The sequence below is a fragment of the Furipterus horrens genome, unplaced genomic scaffold (assembly GCF_987537825.1).
Source record: "Furipterus horrens unplaced genomic scaffold, mFurHor1.1.pri manual_scaffold_2, whole genome shotgun sequence".
Classification (NCBI taxonomy): Eukaryota; Metazoa; Chordata; class Mammalia; order Chiroptera; family Furipteridae; genus Furipterus; species Furipterus horrens.
Window position 1 is genome coordinate 166567485 of NW_028327172.1, and position 20378 is coordinate 166587862.

The 20378-nt window shown below is 33.3% G+C and overlaps 1 protein-coding gene across 1 annotated transcript in view; it reads right to left on the reverse strand.

The window, feature by feature from the left end:
- The window catches only part of BMP2K (BMP2 inducible kinase), a 115565-nt gene that overhangs the window by 35917 nt on the left and 59270 nt on the right, over positions 1-20378 (reverse strand). The window contains exons 6-9 of the mRNA XM_090266722.1: positions 19364-19445; positions 14842-14974; positions 5102-5205; positions 2711-2790 (exon numbers count right to left, since the gene is read on the reverse strand). Coding sequence (XP_090122848.1) covers positions 2711-2790; positions 5102-5205; positions 14842-14974; positions 19364-19445 — 399 coding nt within the window. The remainder of the gene's footprint in view (positions 1-2710; positions 2791-5101; positions 5206-14841; positions 14975-19363; positions 19446-20378) is intronic.

Sequence of the window (20378 nt, forward strand, 5' to 3'; positions counted from 1 at the left end):
AACGCCAGCTGGCACACTGACACAGATGGGTTCCTAGAACACTCACCTAGCAGGAGAAGCTTGTACTACAAGAGGCCTGCCCTCCAGAAGATAATTCCAGTTTTTGGGGGGCCCCCTCATATACCTAAGGAGATATGCACATGTTCATGAAAATACACTAAAATAACAGTAAAAAATCAGTGCCAGGCTAGTACTATCAAGAGTTTCATGGAGGAGTAATTCTACCTTTAACCTAAATTGGCTAGAGAAGGCTTCAAGTAGGAACTGGGGATTAAAATAAAATTATGATTTCATTAGACAGTGAAGAGAAACAAAGTATTCTGTGTGAGGAAATGGGGGGAAAAATGCCTGGACAGATGGGGCAAAGTGAAGATACACATTTGACTGAAATGAAAGACTGCGTAATTACTGCTGTTAATGCCACTGCACAGCTTCATCTGCATAATTACAACAGACACCAAACTGTTCCCTCTGCTTCCCTCTTTCTCCTTCTTCCTATCACCTAAACAATCTTCCAAAAACAGAGTTTCTCTCTCCACTTAAAATCCTTCAATTGTTTCCACTGCCAGGACAGAGATTCTCAGCCTTCCCTCCTCTAAGATGTCACGTAAGTTTCACATGTTTCACAGTCCCAAGAGGAGATGCAGATATTTAGGGATGGAAGGGGCTTTTATGGAGTAAAGCCAAGTACCACAGATTGAAGGCCGGGCAGGGGGATGGATAATATTCATAAAAGCTTTAAAATATGTAAATAATACAAGCTATTTAAAGATTTCTCCACCCTACCTCGCACCCAAAAATATGAAAAAAACAACTAACTTTTTAAATTAGGTCTTATATACATTTATATATTTTTCCAAGTTCTGAAACTATCAATATAAAGTAAATGTATATTACTGACCAAAAAGCAAAAATGAACCTTATTTTTAAAATACACTATAGCTTTAACATACTATGACTAGCGCTGTGAATTTAGCTGTGTTAACTATCTCCTTTGCTTATAATTGTATAGCTATAACTTGCGTCATAGTGAAGATATTCAAAGCATTCTTATTCAGTTGACGTGTTTTTAATCTCATCTACTTTCTTAAAGATTTAATCACAAACAAAATAGTTATTAAAAAACACAAGGAACAATAAAATTCAACTGACAATTCTACAATAATTCCTAATTACCACTCAACTATAACAGCAGTTGCTAACCATAGCTATGTTAAGGATAGGACACACTTCTGATCATGCTGGATTCCTGCAAGTTAGATGTAACGTTACTCTTTCGTCTCTTCCTCAAGAGTATTTTAAAATTCAAATTAATGAAGATAGTATTTTAGAGTGAAGCCACATTTTTTTTAAAAACTAAATTATTCTCAAATGACACTTGAACAATTTATAAATAATAGATTACTTTTAACACATCTCACAACCATGTCCCAAACAGAACTAACTGCAACACTGAAAATTCACTAGCCTAAACGCCAAAGGCCAGATCTAACATGTAAAGTTGCTCCTGCCTGGCATTTACCTCTCTTCAGCTCACTTCCCACCATTCCCGAATCCATCCCCTACACTCCAGCCTGGAGTCTCACAGAGGCCATTCTTCGTCACTGAACGGCCTGTCTGTCACAGTTTCACTTCTCGTCATCCCAGGGGACAGATTATATTATTGATCTTCCAAGCAAGAGCACATCAACTTCCCACCACCCTCCATACCCCCCGGGGAAAGGATTGGGCTTTCTCTCTGTGCTCCTGTCCTGTTTTCTTTGCTCCCAGTCTTTCCCTTCCTTCACTCTCAAGAGTTGCCTGGTATCTATCAGATTGGAATTGTTTACTTGTCTATCTTCATTAGAACATGAAATCCTTGGGAATAAACATTGCTTCTTTTTCTTTATGTGTCCAGCATCTATATGTTGTATATAAGAAGTGTGTGACAAATACACTTTGTCAAATAAAATACTTTGCATAGGTAGAACACAATTGAAAAAAACTGTGACCAAGAAATCTCCCCAAAGGTAACAATATACCTGATATTACATGATATCATAGTATGTAATATGATAATGTAAAATATAGTTCTGCTTATTAACTTCTGAACTCAAAATAACCAATAACCATGAGGAAAAATAGTTAAATCATTAAGTCAATCATTACTCAGATTCAAGTCAAACTTACTAAAGCAGTATATAACTGAAAAATTATTTAAAACATTATATTTCTGTCTTAAAAGTATTATCATTAAAAACTATTCATTATAAATTATACCTTGGTAATACATATTTAAATGTGTACTAAAACACATAGTTTATGAATTTAGACTACTCTAAAAAAGTAGCCTGTAAGAGCTATTTGTCCTTAAATAAAAAATCATACTAGCTATAAATTCAAAACATAACAGTTCATAAATTAGAATTGCCACGTGATAAATAATGACAACTCACCACCAAATGACCCAATGCATTGTAACAATGTTAGTTACACAATCACTTCTTGATTGCTGAGGGAGCAGTTAAGTGAGACTGATGTCAAACCCTGTCTCTAATACAAAAGAGCTTATTCTATACTTGCTATCTAAACTCTACAGCACAAGCAATAAGAAATAACATTCTGTGTATATATAGGTGATATTTAATTAATTACATTTGTAAAGATTAAAAATAAGAACAATCTCTTATTTTTAAAAAGCTTTTCCAAATTTCAGCATAGCTTTGCCTACCTGGCTTTTATTTGGCTTTTCCTAGAAGCTGCTTCACTAGCAGTCATGGGTTCAGGAAGAGTTGAAGGAATAGGAGAATTCTGGGAAGAAAAAATAAAATGCCATTTTGGTTTTCATTTTAATTCCAGAAAGCTTTATTTAAAGGCTATGGATATATTCTTAAATTTAAAAAGTACTGTGAGATGCTACTACTTTCACCTCAGGTACCTACAAATTGTTCATATGTATTTGTCAGATCTAATCTGCAAACATCATCACATGTTACACAATGTCACTTTCATATTCAAGGGCCAGAAAAACCCTTCAAAAATAAACAGAGCATTATCATTATATTCACTTTACAAATGTGTAAGTCTTGGCTAAAAAGAAGGATTATATTATACTTTTATACTTTTATATCAATGACTATTCCAAATTTTGGAGGGGAAGAGCAGACGCCAAATATATGGGTAAAGTGTTGTTTCTACATATTACGAATATTTTCATGACACTGCGTGTAAAACCTGAACAATAAGAGCAAAGGCTTTCCTCACCTGTTGATGTTCTATGTAATGTTTGGCTTAGAGCAGGTACTCGAAATGTTTGCTGAATAAGAAGCTATAAATCTATAATCAAATGTCAAATAAAGCTACTTTTATACTAGAATGTTAAACTGCATGACTTTTAGCTTCAACAAAGAATATGTGACATGGTAAAGACTTCAAAGAACAAAATGGGAAGGTACCAACGTCCTTCTTTTTTCATAGTGGAGAGTATTAAGTTATACAGAAAGGAAAACTGACATAACAAATGAGGCCAAAATGATCTTTAGAAAGAGGAGACCAGCTTAAAATTAGTGATGATTCTTGACTTTTATTAAAATTAGCAGACACCTGCCAGACACAGTTAATCTGATGTAGTTAAGTACAGTGTGCAGACACAGGATATAATTCAAAGATTTTGAATGATATTAGCAATTACTAACTCAGCACCTTTCATGGACTAGACACTGGGTTTATAGTTATTATTTGTGCCCTCATACTTACCATCCCTGTTTTACAAAAACGAACAAACATTAAATAACTTCCAAAAATACAGTTGACCCTCCATATTAATGGGTCCAGAATCCACAGATTCAACAAACCTCAGGTCAAAAATACTACTCAGGCCCTGGCCAGTGTGGCTCAAGTGGATAAAGTGTTGTCTTGGATACCAAAAGGTCGTGGGTTCAATTCCTGGTCAGTGCACATGTCTAGGTTGCAGGTTCAGTTCCCAGTCAGGATGTGTATGAGAGCCTACCAATTGATGTTACTCTCCCTCTCTTTCCCTCTCTTACTAATTCTCTAAAATCAGTGAGCATGTCCTCAGGTGAGGAATTAAAAAAAAAAAAAAAAAAAACTACTACTACTACTACTCAGAAAAATAATGTTTTGTTGTTGCTGACATGTCCTAAGTAGTTAGGCCTATGATGACTGCATCTCTCTTGACAGGTACAGACATTTTTTCTTGTCATTATTCCCTAAATAGTACAACATAATAACTATTTACATCGGGTATTATATGTAATCTTGAGATGATTTAAGTACATGGGAAAACATATGTAGGTTATATGCAAATACTATGCCATTTTATGTAAGTAACTTGAGCATCTGCAGATTTCAGTACCCGCAGGAGTCCTGGAACCAATGTGCTGTGGACACAGAGATGACTGGATCAAAACCAGTCACTAATAAAGACAGGTCTCTTCATTGACAATGTCTGTGCGCTTTTCAACAAAGGTAACCAGATTTTCTATGTGTACAGAGTGCTTAATGTCTCACTAATTTTTCATGATACCCCTACTTCACCCCCCCAAAAATCTAATGGTCTGTTTAACAGATTGGCCTGAACAACTTACTATTTGTTATTTGTGTTGTGTCAGACTGATGTAACCATGTTTCTCTCAGAAAATGCAGTGTCATGCAGTGCCCCGAATCTATTATGGCTCCCTAGAGCATTTCAGTATGCTAGCTAGCAATTGTGGCTTTATATCAAAAATACTAATCACAAACACACTACTAGGCTACTGGTCATGAAATAAATAACTCTGGAAGTGTGTGTGCATGCGTACACACACATATATTGCATGTAATAAAATGGATTTTAAATCCATATTCCACTTAAGCCCTGGCCGGCATGGCTCAGTTGTTTGGGTGTCATCTCACAAAGTGAAACATCACCAGTTCAATTCCCAGTCAGGGCATATTCCTGGGTTGCAGGCCAGGTCCCCAGTTGCAGCAGTGCGAGAGGTGACCAATTGATCTTTCTCTCACACATTGATGTTTCTCTCCCTCTTTCTCCCTTCCTTCCCCTCTTTCTAAATAAATAAAATCTTTTTCAAAAATTTCATGACCCATTTTAAAAACTACTTACATTGATATTGGAGACTGGACAATCCTTTTTGGCAAATTTAAATGCAAAATAGGACACTTGAAATATATCAGGTCTACGGTCTGGATCTGGTTCGAGCATGAACCCTGCAAGAATAGATTAAAATGTTAACAAGTTTCACTGAACACAGAAGCTATATAGTGGCACATTAAAAGGATAATATATGTGTGTATAAATACATACTTTTTTCCATTCTAGGATCAGTGATAATTTGAGCAAATTTTGTTAATGTTTATAGAAAACAGAAAAATTGTTACTGATACATGAACTTAATGCATTATCCCTAGTGAAAGACAAATCAGTCACAACTTTGTACCAGAAGTATTAATAACAAATATATTCTTCTAAGAAAGTGAAACAAAACAAAAAGTGTGTTTAGTGAACACTGGGGAATTATTCATGAAAGTTTTAGGGCCACAGTAGGGGTCCTTAATTTCACTATTATCTATAATACATCTACTAATTTTTAAGTAATTCTGAACCATTGAGAAAATACTAAATTGTGTGCATTATAATCTAACAAAGTAGTATAGGGTTGACAATAGCTTTCCAAAAACATGCCTTCTTCCCATACTGATATGATACTAAGAGTATTCACCATAGTTCTATATTTCAATGTGTTATACATATCATGTTCAGAAGTATGAGCTGAATTGTATGGCTCTATTATGAACAGACTTCATACCAACCTACAGCATTGCTTGAAATGCCTGACCTTTTTTCTAATCAAAATGACCAACACCATTTGTCTATTTCTTGAGTGACTTGTTAAATTTATAATTTCACAAGAGGGTTGACATTTATACTCACTTCTTTAACTGAAAAAGTCATATTTTGTCAAAGCTCTCCATGTTCTAACCCTGATTCATTGATTAACTCTAAGCTTTTATAATGTTCGAATCATTTTTAAACCAATTTGGAATGTAAGATTTATAGCAGTAATTAGATAATACTCTGAAATTTGCTAATAAAAGTATATACAAAGATCAAAGTACATAAATGGCTAAACTAAAATTATAACTCAAAATTAATTCAATCTTCCTTTCAAATTTAAGTTGTTTTTAAACAAATTTTACTACATCTCCCACAGTTCGATAAACTTATTTTGGTTAAAAACAGTTTGGCAAGTGAAAGCACAAACAAACTTAGGAGAAATTTATTTGTGAAATTATGAGCTCAGTTTTTAAAATATTCTGCACATAACCTGATTTTGTGTACTGAAAAAGGCAAACATGTATAACTTAGAGTTGATTCTTTTACTATTTTATCAACACTGTTAGATGGTAATAATTATAAACATTTAATTCTAATATTGATAAGATTATATTCAACCTCATTCCAGAAAGGATTTGAAGAATCTAGTTTATTTTATCCTCCAAAATCATATTTTACTTTGACACCAACAAATATATAACATTTTTAAAGTAACAATAGTCCATGACATAGGGATAAACTTAAAAGACTTTTAACAATAAACATTTATCCAAGTATTTTTTTAAACAAATCACAAGAAACTTAACACATTAACAAACTTAATATTCTATTTTTCTAACAATTCAGTTTATTTGGCTTTTAAAATGAAATTTCAAGAGTAACTAATTATAAATATTTATTCCTATAAAGTGCGTGAAGTGGCATACAAACTTATATGATATTTTAAATTTATGAGAACATTAGAAATAGCAAAAAAAGTAATGGCTGAGAGACTCCCCAAAAAACCGTGAGGATGATGATGTCAGTAAAGAAATGGCATATGATTTGGTCTTGTAAATATAGGCTTCAAATTTAGCTGTCTACTTTCTAGCTGTCAACACAAATAGGACAACATGATCCATTACATGAATCACAGTGTTCTTAACACAAAAATAAACCAGGTGCTAAGAAAAAGCACCATTCCTGATATAAAAAGCCAAGAGTAAATTCTCCTTTGAGTCTCTCTAAAGACGGCGCCAACTGAGTGAACACTATCCTTAAAAGAACTGCAGAGAGTGACACTGGGTAATATCTACACACGCCTATGAGGACCAATGACCTAACACCAAAATGCAGTTAGGTAGAAGAAATTCTATAGGTATAGAGACAGTATGGTATAAGAATACACTTCTCTAGCCCACTTAACTAGGAAAAGCTTTTTAAATACCTAAATAACATGTTATATCAGGCAATCCTACATTTATTTTTTTTCTTTCACAGTAGATGGGAAGCATTAAAGGAAAATTTGACATTTTATGTTCTCTAACAAATATTTGTATGAGCAATTCTGTTAAGCATAGCATGGCATCCTCTAATGATGAGATTTACTGGCAAACAAAAGGACCCCTAAGTCCCTGGCTCATGTTTCCATGTTGAAATACTGTGGGAGACATTTCAGTTCACCTAACTGTAACAATCCCATTTATGTGACATCATATCAGTTTAAAAAGTAATGACTAGCATTTATTTTAATAAAGTAGAATGGAAAATATTAGCATACACTAATATGGTAAAAGTATAAGCAATATTTCATGAAATTTGTTTCACGTGTGTGTGTGGGCGCGCGTGTGTACTGGGTCATAACTAAAATCTATTACTGTGGATCACAGTTTTAAGACCGCTGTGCTAGTGACCTCTCTATAAAGTCATTCCTCTCAAAGGAAAATAGAGAGATCTGTTAGTTAGAACAGAAAGAAAAAGCACCCACACATGCCCATCTCAGCTACTCTTTCTTTCTTAACAGTTTGATCTCTGGACATATATGTTCTATGAAAAATCACGTTTTGCAAGTGGCCAACTTCTGTGGAAGAAGTCTAAGGTTTCCCAGCACCACCTATAACTGGGCATGAGTAAATCTGGGGGTTGAATACAGATGAACAGGCCCACTTGGCATCAGGTCTAAATTTCATTCTGCAATCTATTTTATCTGCTAATCTGACAGTTTTATCTGATGAGCTCCTCTAAGCCATCTCTGATTTGGTTCTAAATTCAAAGTATGAAGAGGCTAAAACTCACAGGTAGAAAATGACTACATTTTTATCTCTGAATATTTTTATAGCAAATATTATCAGCCATTAAAAAAGAAAAGGAAAATAGACTCAAAAAGGCACCATTAAGCATTTAATTTAAATAATATAATTTCCCAAACTGTTCAGAAGAATGGGTTACAAAATATACTCCTAGACTACTGAATGATATAATCTGAAGGGCAAAGTATCCAGAGAGAAATAGAATGATCCATCAGGGAATCCTACATAATTTTCTTTTTTTTCATACATAGATCAGCTCTACTCTAGCTAAATACGGAGCAATATCTACTTAGAATGACAACTTCAGTTTAATTTTAAGTAATCAGTCCATAGCCATCTTCTCTCATGATAATTAAACCTTGATTTTAGTATTTATACTAACTCCCACTTCATGACAATAAAACTGTATTGTCTACGAAAATATGCTCATGAGGGGAAGAAGTAAATTAAAAACTGCATGTGTCTATTTCATCTAAGAGATAAAGTTCAAAAAAGAAAAATGCAGAGAAGCTGGAACACACCCTTGTTTACTCAATTTAAAATAATCATGTGAATCATCATGAGAACATTCCTACTCTCCCTGGTTCTACTGCAAATATAAAACTGACTTTTAAAAAGTTATCTGCTCCTCTTAATTGGGTGAATCTTTCTATTGACACAAACTCTATTTATACAACCTGAGAAACAAAATAGTCTCAGCATTATAGGCAGTATATGATTAAACCAACACAATATTTCCAACTGATGTATAAGATATATCTGATTAAAAACACTTATCTGAGGCAGCTGAGTCGATTACGTTTGTACTAATTTTGCACAGGAAAGTACAACATCCATGCATATTCCAACAAAAAGAGCAAATAACGGACCTGCTGGTACTATAGTAGTGGCCAAGTTAAATTACGGTTTAATCAAGGACTCCAGCCAAAAATTAAATAAAGGAGTTCCCATTCAAGTTACAGCAAACAATGGCTTCATGCCTGGGCCTAAGTAAAATTATACCAGCATCTTTAATGTAATAGCTCATCAAATTTAATAGGAAAATAATTTTTATACAAGTGTTAAAAGAATGGTCCTAAGTTTTTTTTTCCTTCCAAAAAAAAAAAAACACTTGTTCTCTGCCACAGAATTCCACGTAAGGTAATTTACCTGAAAAGAGAAACACCCATTCTAATTTTGAAACCAAAAATACTTCAAGCACTAACTTGTTATTTTTATCTGTCAACTTATGGAGATTATTATAGAAACTACGTTAGGCTTATGTGTCCTACATACCTTATTCTGTGCACTTACTGAAATGAAACCTAATTTAATAGCCGTAGTAAGTGTGTTCAGTCACAGCTAAAACACTGATTGGCACTATAAATACGTAAGGATAGTACATGCAGGATAGTTCTGACAGCTGTCCCTAAAAGTTATTGATCTGAGCCCTCTGTCTACATCTCCTCAAGTAGTAACCCAGAGCCAATGACTGAAAACCTCCAAGGAAATCCTTTTAATCTTTGATTTCTTTTCAAATATACATTAAATTTTCTGACATTTAAAAAAAAAGTAGGAGAAAAGAGTGGGTAAGCGCATATATGAAACAAGATTAGCCATAAGTGGATGACAGCTGAAGCTGTGAAACAGGTACGCCATAATTTACTGTACTGTTCTGCCTACGTTTTTAATTTCATAATAAATGTTAAGTATATTAAAACAAGCAAGTTCCTGGTTTCCCACAGAAAATAAGTATTAAAATCAATTTATTTATTACCAAAAAGATAAAAAATAACAAATGTTCGTGAGAATGTGAAAAAAAGACAACCCGTATGCACACTTGGTGGAAATGTAAATTAGCATAGGAAACATAAATTGAAAAACATTATGAAGTCCCCTCGAAAAGTTAAAAATAGAATTACCATGTAATCCTTTAATTCTACTTGTGTGTGTGTATTGGAAGGAATCAGAAACATTAACTGGAAAAAATATCTGCACCCCCATATGCACTGCAACATTACTGACAATAGCCAAGACATGGAAGCAATGTCAATGAATGAATGGATAGAGAATTTTACACACACACACACACACACACACACACACAGAAATATTATTCAGCCATAAAAAGGAAGAAAATCTTGCCAGCTGAGACATCATGGATGGACCTGAAGGCATTATACTAAGTAAAACAAGTCAGACAGAGGAAAGACAAATATGATATAAACTCACTTATATATGGGATCTTTAAAACAAACAAACAAAAAAACAAACTCATAGATACAGAGAGCAGATCGGAAGTTACCAGAGGTGGAAGCTGGGGTGTGGATACCAACTTCTAGTTATAAGATAAGTCCTGGGGATAAACTGTACAGTATCATGACTGTAGTTAACAACACTGTATAATACATTTGAAAGTTGATAAGCGAGATCTTAACAGGTCTCAGAACAAGGGGAAAAAATGTGTAACTATATGAAGTGATGGATGTTAACTAGAGGCATTGTGGCGATCACTTCATAATATATACATACATCAAATCATCATACTATATACCCGGAACTAATACATTATATGTCAATTATATTTCAATTTAAAAAATAAATTTAAACCCAATAGATATGCTGCTAAGAGCTAAGATACAGAACCATAAAGCAACAATAAGTTAGCAGACCCAAAACCAATAAAAGACAAAGCTTCCCTTGCTGTTCATTATGATTCACAACATTACTGCACAAAGTAAGAGGTGAGAAAAGAAATTAGTTATATGTAACAGTATATTCTGGAATATATGATAATTTATGGTAAGCCTTTGGTAGATCCACCATTAACCTGCAAAACCAAGTTCTGCTTCAAGGCATCCAAAGAAATCTCTGCATGGAAAGTACATTGTAGTATCTGACAGCAGATGCCTAATCCTTACCCAGAAAATTAGAAATCAGGTTAGCTCAGGAAGAATCGTAACAGATTTCAGTGGTACTGGTAGTGGTATTTTATAATTCAATTTTCAAAATAGCCCTAAGAGGTAGATACTTTTAATATGCTCATTTTAGAAATGAGATTGAGATAGACAAAGGTGTGCAATGTTCTGTACTAAATTAGCAGATGCAAGCTCAGGCCTTTGGCTCTTACTCTTAATCTCCATCACATACTTACTTCCCTGACCACCTTGGTAAGAGCTAAAAAAAGGTGTGGCAGCCAGCTATTCAGTAATTCTGTTAGCTTTGCTTCTCACTCTCCTCTAAATGTTGTCTAAGCTCTTTTAAACTCTTAGATCCATAAATAAAAAATGCATCTTTCCTCATTCCCAATTCACCTCTATTACTTGTCTATTGAAAGTTAGCAGAAACTAAGAAAAAATGTGTAAATAATTGACTCTGCTACTTTTAAGAAGAAAAGTTTGCAGAAAAGTATAAAAAAATTAATTGTTAAACAGTTTTATGAACAGTAGGTAAAAACTATGCTTGATTAAATAGTGGTAGTCAAAAGTATATTCAAATATTGATGTAACCATAAATCATACAGTTTTGAAAAAGATTAGGCATGCCTACTTTATTTGCAAGCAGAATTAGTAATTCTATCAATACTAAAAAGACATATACTCTTAATGCTTTATCTTATAATAGTACATGGGATCAACTATATTGCATAAATAGACAACTGGCAATAAAAAGTTACACTTTCAAAAACTATGAGTATAGCTACGCACTTCCTGATTTTCTGAATGTAGGATTTATTGAAAGAAATATAAATAACCAATTACATATCAGAGAAGCAGACAGAGAAACCTAAGGAGTATGGTGGAAAATAGCCTAGGTCACATGTGAAAAAGTAAAAATAAAATTGCAGAGAGTCTAAATGTTTTCTAAAAACATCACATTATAGATAAGTATGTTCAGGTTTTTAAAATCTCTACCCTATCAAGCTTTTACTACCCGAGACAATACTTAAAAAAGTAAAGTCCATAAAAATCGTTTCACAGGAGATAAAATACCAACATTTACTTTAATACTTTTATTTCATTCAATCTTTTTAAAATTTCTGTCTAGTTCTGAAAATAAGTTCAAAATCATTAATATATGGTCAAATTTATACAAACACTGATAAAAACTAAAATCTACTTATTGACAAAATCAGCATATGTTGCACAGTAAAGTATCAATTAACCAGAACTCAATTGAACCCTAAAATTATAAATAATGTTTGCTTTTCAACCTTGCCATCACAAGCACATAGTCACACACACACACAGAAGAAAAAAATTAAACCTAACACAAAAAAATAAGATTTAACTACTTTAAGCAAAGTAAAACACAAATCAGGGTATATACTTATCCAGTCCCCCATACAATGAGAATATTTACAGTTCCTAAGACATTGCAAGATACCCAATAAAATCCTCAGTTCAACTGTGATTAAAACATACTTAGCAACAAAACAGTTATAATGACTTACAGCAAGGGCTTCAGTAAAAAAGTTAAACTTCAATTAGTCAAAACAAGCAACAACCAAAATAAATTCCTTCACCTATTCTTTGAGAATTCCAATTCATCAGGGCTCTTTCATACTCTTGATGCCCTAAGTTTTGGACAATGAAGGAGGAAAGCAACTAGGTAAGATAGAATGGGTTATGGGTCTAATGCTTATTCAAATATACTCTAATGGTATGTTTGCTTTTTAAAAATGTCACATTCTGCAAAACAGCAAGCTAAAAATAAGAGGGCTAAGGGGAAGAAAATAGATTTGGGACAGACTACTGGAAAACTATACAACTTTGTAACCAGAGCACTCACAAAACATTAATTGGTACCTGGGAAGATAACCTCGACTGCCTAGGCTGGAGGCTGCCACAAGGATTAAAAAGAAAAAAAAGAAGAAGAAAATCAAAACAAGGCTGGAAGATGCTCAACCAATAAAAGTGGAACTCTGGGCCAGAGGGGCTACTATTCAGTGGGCCATCATTATTAGAGAGACACACAAACAGACAGGTAACTATCTGGGAGGAAAACTCCAGGTACAAGCACTCATACAATTAGAGCTAAAACTATTCATGCTGGAAGTGCCAAAACCAAGCTTAGGGCTATTTCCTTTCCCCTTTAAGTTACACCACCATTTCTCTGACCCTATTACTCTGGTTTCCCTTGCCTAGGAAGAACATCCCAGGTAAAGAAATGTAATTTTGTGTTCAACTGACATAATTCTCTAATTTCTAACATGTGTGAGCCACGTTATAGGGAAAAAAAAGACTGTACTTTAAATTATATGTTTGCAAAGCAAGGCTAGGCATCTTTTTATGCTCTACTTCCTCAGTTTTCTTTTGGTGTTTCCCTTTTCTTTTTGGTTTACATGAGTTTCATAAATTACAAAATTAGCCATTTGTCAAATGTGTAACAAAATATTTTCTCCAACTGATCACTTGATTTTATACTGGATTTCATGGGTTTAGGACAATTTTTTTTTTTAAGATTTTATTTATTTATTTTTAGAGAAAGGGGACAGGAAGGAGAGAGGTAAAGAAAGATCAATCTGTAGTTGCCTCTCACATGCCCCCAACTGGGGACCTGGCCCACAACCCAGACATGTGCCCTGACTGGGAATCGAACTGGCAACCCTTTGGTTTGCAGGCCAGAGCTCAATCCACTGAGCCACACCAGCCAGGGCTGGGACGATTTTTAATGTTTTAAATTAATTATATGTTAACAGATTCATCTTTTCTCATTCTTGAGATTTAATGTCTCCCTTACAGATTACCCATCCCAGTGTTATAAATTCACATCTATTTTCTTCAAATACATTTATGTTTTATATTTTACATTTGTCTTTGATTTAGCTGAAATTGTAGCATAAAGTTTGAGGTAGAGATCCAGTCTGATTTTTTTTTTAAAGTACAGTCTGATTATTTTATCTACAATTTCCTATTGCCTCTTTATAGTTCCATCTATTTTTCCCTGCTGAGTTTAAGTGCCATCTTTATCATACAAAATATCAAATGTTTTTAGATTGATCTTTTTCTATTGTATTATTCTATGTGGTTACAGGCTATGACAGAAAATAATTAAAATGCAAAAAACAGCAGAAATGCTAGAAACACTTTAGAAGTGCTGAGAAGTGCTGTTTAAATACCACAGCTTCCTAATATATTTTAATATTTGATGGCGTTCTCCCTCCCCAAATTATCTGATTTTCAGAAATTTTACCATGTACATATATAGGACATTAAATTACAGTACCTATCAAAGAGGAAGAAAAAGTCTTAGAGCAAGCTAAAAGGAACAGTGAGATATTCTTTTGGAATCAAGGGTCCATATGACCATAGCTTTTGATACACTTAGGTTGCTTCTGACAACCATTTTATAATCAATAAATAAATATTAAAAAGGGTGGTCAAGTGAGCTACAAACTAAGATTAATGATACTTTGATCCAGAAAAAAGCAACAGATCCGGATATTTGGATTTCAAAAGAACAAAGACCGAATAATTAAATGTTACGCTGTAAGTTTTTCAAGAAATAACCACTGTGTTCTACAAAAGCTTATCAAGGGCTTAATGTACTTGTCAGTAATTAGGCTGCTTGCACTCCATAAAAGTCTATGAACATCTTTTTAAAATATTTTTTCTTTACTGTAACGTCATAAAAATATAATAAATGAAATTAAAAGACTAGATTTAGGCAAAAAGATATAAGAGCAGGCCCTATGTACAGTATCTTACAATGTTGTCATTGATTTTTCCAAGTACTTACTTATTAAGCAATGTACGTTATGGGAGAAACGAGAATTGTCTGGGATGGTGAAGCTGCCATCACATATAGCAACCTGACTCTCACCAAAAGGAAGAGTGAAGAAACACAATTTATACAGTAAACATCCCAGTGCCTGTAAAATAAAGAAACAAATATCATCAGAACTCAAGTAATCAACTTAACCACAAGACATAAAAACATCACTAAACCAAAAACTAAATTTGTTACTAAAAAAAAAAAACCCTAATTTTTCTACACTGTATCAATCTTTTCACAAATCATTTGCTTAAACAAATAAATGTGCTTAGTTTTTGAGAAGACATTTACTGTATCATCTCCATATCTTCTATCACATCTGTGGCCAGCTGGCTAAACTAATGCTATCACAGAACTCCAGATCATGAAAGATGTAACAAACTAGGGTTAGTTCCTTTTAGGAAAAATAAAAAAAAAATTATTTCTTCCACAAGGAAAATGTATATTTAGTACATAAATAGCATATAACTAACAATGTAAGTACAAGGCTCCTCCCAGCAGCATTTTAAGAAAATTTACTATAAAACATGTTTTAAAATCCCAGGATTCCAAATAATGAGTTAGCCATCACAGTTAAATTTACCAAACAGCCATCAGTATATTTCTATTGGTAATTCACTAAGCATGTGCCATTATTTATTTCATACTATCAAATATTAGTCTTTATTTTTGTGTATAACCCTATGATCTTTATTCTATAATTTACTAATTATATTAGTAATCTATATTGGGTAATCTATATTAAAATTCAAAAAGGACAGGCTCTGTCTGCTTCACTTGCATAGCTTAATAGACATCATAGCACTAATAAATATACTTGCTGACAATGAAGACAAAATACCCTAAAAAACAAATTTTGAGCTAAGTTGCTAACAGCCCAAACTCAAATCAGAGAGCCAGTAATAAAATGTAATTTTCAGGTCAAGAAATCATTATATTGTCACAAGAAGTGTCATCTGTAAGCCTGTAAGGGGTATTTCTAATTCTAAACAGATTTGTACAAAATTATATAGTTAGTAAACAATTATATCAACAATACTAAAGTTTGCCTTACCATCTAAAAATCAGCAAATCAGCTTTCCTTTCAATTTTGCCCACATAGCAATACATATCAATTTAGCAAATGCAACTAACAAATACTCTTAAGTTTTATAACTACTACAAAGATCACGATATACAGAAACACCTATGTGAGTTCAAGAATATTAATTTAGCAAACATTTCTTTCAATATTTTAACAGTTTTCCAATGAAAAATGAAAGGCTCTAGAAATTTCAACACATCCATTCAAAGACATTACAAGGTGGGTTATTTATCATGATTAACAAAACTGAAGATTCTGAATAAAAATAACCAGTTCAATGTGGCTTAAAACAATTTATGATGCTTTCTTCTATACATAAAATATATACAGCATGTATGCTGTAAACTGAGCATAAGGCTCCCTTAACAACACTAAAAAACTACTATTAATAGTGTATTATCTGCATTAAATTACATCTTTCTCCTACCCAGGTGACAATCTAGGCAAAAGAGGTCTGCACTTTAGCCAGTTTTATCTTGACAATCAGACTTTAGTAGTGTGTCTTGTGTTACAGTAAATGTTGTGGGAGTTCCCAGATAACAATTTTAGATAACCATGTCACTATAAAACATAAATCTAAAACACTCTGCTTCACCTAGTCTGAACACAATGAGGTGTCCCAGTTTTTCCACACCAAAGGCATTTCCCTTTTTATACACTTGATATAACAAGAATTGTTCAAAAAACAAGAGGAAGCGAATGACCTGATTTCAGAGGCTATCACCAGCCTCTATTTTCCTCTCACCTAAAATGCTATAGCATATTTCTGTTTCACCTGAGCTACAAAAGGCATAAAAATGACATTATGGAAATTGAAGTTCTATCTCTGTCAAGAATATAAAAATAGATTCTCTCTTCTGATTATTTTCTTGCTTCTTTTTTATCTTTTGAGTACCTATAACCTCAAAACTATACCCACTTAGTTGTTACAGAAGTACTACTCCATATACTAATCAATAAATGGTATAAATTTTAAACTTTTCACTCAAAACTTAGTATGCAGCTTGGCATCCACATTAAGACTGGTAGAAAATAAACAATAAAAACAGATTCCCTCTCCTTTTTGTTAATATATGGGTAATGATGTGTGTGTGTCTAGAGAGTAACTTTTTTTTTTATCAACACTTAATGATTTCAAAACAGTAATTGAGCTATGATATCTGTTGTTTTTTCTGTTGTTGAAATACTCTTTTAGGTAATACAGACTTCAGCAGCAGTCACAATATTAGGACAGAAAAAGCTTCCACAATCAACTCTTCTAATATTTTCATTTTATCAATTAAGATCCAATTGAGATCCTGGCCGGGTCACTCAATTGATTAGAACGTTGTCACAATATGCCAAGATAGCAAGTTCGATCTACTGTCAGGGTACATACAAGAATCAATCAATGAATGTATAAATAACTAGAATAATATCAATGTCTACCTCCCCCCACTTCTCTCTATCAATAAAATTTTTTTCAAAGATCCAACTGATTTTGCTTTCTACATTATACTATAAGCCATTCAATGAGTCAAATGTTAATGTGAGAAAAGCAAACTGAATTTGAGTTATACAAGCTGATGATCTATAAGCAGCATCAGCTTAAACCAAACTTATTTGTGGTTGGAATCAATTATGTATATGGTTAAAAATTCAACTACCACAAGATTTAAGAACCACTATTTGGTGAAAAATTATATATTATGTAGACAGATAAAAAGATATCAAAGATATTCACATTTTTATTTACTACCTTGCAAGAATATCTGGGTATCCCAACCACAATAAGAGGCCAGAAAAAAACCAAAGAGATATTCCTTTGGTTTTACACATTACATCTGAGTACTTTCTGAACATGACGTTTTAAAAACAAAATAAAGATGACTTTTCTTGTAAACTCTAGAACTATTTCCAAAGGAATTTTTTTCCACGATCCCTACTATAATCACTAGTGGTAGATACAAGGGGGAACCCAAAAAAAACTGGAATTGATTTATAAAAAATTGTGTATTTATTCCTACATGTTTAAACTTCAGTCTACTTCCAAATACTCTCCACTTGATGCAATACACCTATCGAGACATTTTTTCCACTGCTTAAAACAGGTTTTGAACTCGTGGATTTGGATGCCTTTTAGTGCTTCAGCTGTTTTCTGTTTCACCTCTTCCACAGGGGCAAAATGTTTCCCTCTGAGGACTTTTTCATTGGGGAAACAAACAAACAAAAAAAGTCACTCAGGACAAGATTGCGAGAATAGGGAGGGTGGGGCATGGGGGTCATGCTGTTTTTTTATCAAAAACTGCTGAACACTCAGAACAGTGCTGGGCAGGTGTGCTCATAAATTACCCATCATGAAATGGGCAAACATGTTGAAAAAGTCTTCAAAACAAATTCACTGAAGCCAAAAGCAGCCTCTCACAACCATGCCAGCCAATATACTGATACAGATGGGTTCCTAGAACACTCACCTACCAGGGGTAGCCTGTACTACAGGGGGCCTGCCCTGCAGAAGACAATTCTCGGTTTTTTGGGTCCCCCTCATATAGCTAAATACTAGATGAATTTAAATGAATTCACATTTAAAATACTTTCCTGCTAGTTTATTAAATATAGCCAAAACATAGTTCACTTACAAAATAAGTGTTAAAGGGGTACTGACATACTAACGAAGTTCAATTATATAGAAACATGACCTATCTTAATAATTCAATCCAGATATAAATGCTAAATAAAAAAATTTCAATATGTAAGAAGCTAGTCAATGACATGTTTATAATTAGAAAAAGTTTTAAACAGTAAGTTAACAAATAAAAAGTTTTACTCGTGTTAATTTCCTAAAATACTCCAAAAAAGTATCCATGTAATTACTTAAGAGTTATGTCCAGCATTTCGATAGTGATCAATCAAAATTCCACTCAATCAAAAACATATATATAATCTAAACTCTAAAAAATATCATGGCAGCCCTGGCTGGTGTGGCTCAGTGGATTGAGTGCCAGCCTGTGAACCAAAAGGTCTCCAGTTCAATTCGCAGTCAGGGCACATGCCTGGGTTGCGAGACAGGTCCCTGGCTGGGGGGGTGTGAGAAGCAACCACACACTGATATTTCTCTCCCTCTCTTTCTCCTTCCCTTCCACTTTCCTAAAAATAAATAAAATCTTTAAAAAATTTTTCTTTAACTCATGGCAGTTATATTATATGGAAGTCCTTTATTTGCTTTTTCATACCTAAGCTTTCCATCTCAGGTTTAAGAGGATAAAATATTCTAGTATTTTTCATCTCCCGAATAAGAAGCCCTACTGTATACCACTCTTCTACTTATTAGGAAATACCTTTTGGGGGCCAGAGGACAAATAATCAAGTAAACTCACTTTTTTTAATTTGGTTAGAGAAAATGTCAACCTTTCTTGGCCTTACCCAGATATCAGCCTTGGTGGTGATGGGTTTTCCTCCATAAAGGTTGATCATTTCAGGGGCTCTGTATGACAGAGTTGTATACCTGGCAGTAAATAAGTAAAATGGAGTGGAAATATATACATATATATTTTTAAAAGACAGCTACTACATTGTTTCTACATAAAATACTGCAAAATACTTTTCAACTCAATAACATTAGATAAAAAATATTATTTTTAACTGTCATCATTAAAAGTCCATCAAGGATTAAACAATACAAAGCATGTATACACATTTTTATTCAACAAGTGCAATAGCATCTCTAATGATAAAAAATTTAGTTCTCTTTAAAACAAAAATCTTAAAGACAATGTATTGGAAACAGTTTTCCTTGACTTTCTTATTTGAAATAATATAATTTGACTATTAAAATATCTTTATCAAAATATCTCAGTTAACTTGAAAGTAAAAAACTTGTTTTCTTTAAAACATTAATTTATATGTTTATTAAGGACTTTGTTTTTATGAACTCTAACATCCTTCCTTGCACATGGTAGTAAATCTCCTTTAGGTTTGTTTTTATAATTGTTGTTTTAAAAATAATGTAGGTGGCATAATTCTAACTAATTAAGCACAATTCTAATATTCACTGCCATCATATACATAATTGTAATTATAAGATACTGTGAAAATTTACCAATATAAAAACCCCAAATACATTATGAACCGAATATTTTAATGAAGCAGTGCTCAATTTCATAGTAGAAATTACCAAAATAAGGAAGGACTTCTTATATCATGGCATAATTTAAAATTCATTTTGAGTGTTAATATAGTTTATTTTATACAAAGTATCTTGAAGGTCAACATTCTACCATCTTACTTTTTACAATGACCCTGACTGGTGGGACATTCTGCATGACACTCCTTGAATAGCAACCTAACAAGCCAGAATACGAACTGCATGCAGGCAGGACTTTTGTTTACAGCAATCCTGCACCTCCAACAACAGTGTCCACTACACTGTAGGCCCTAT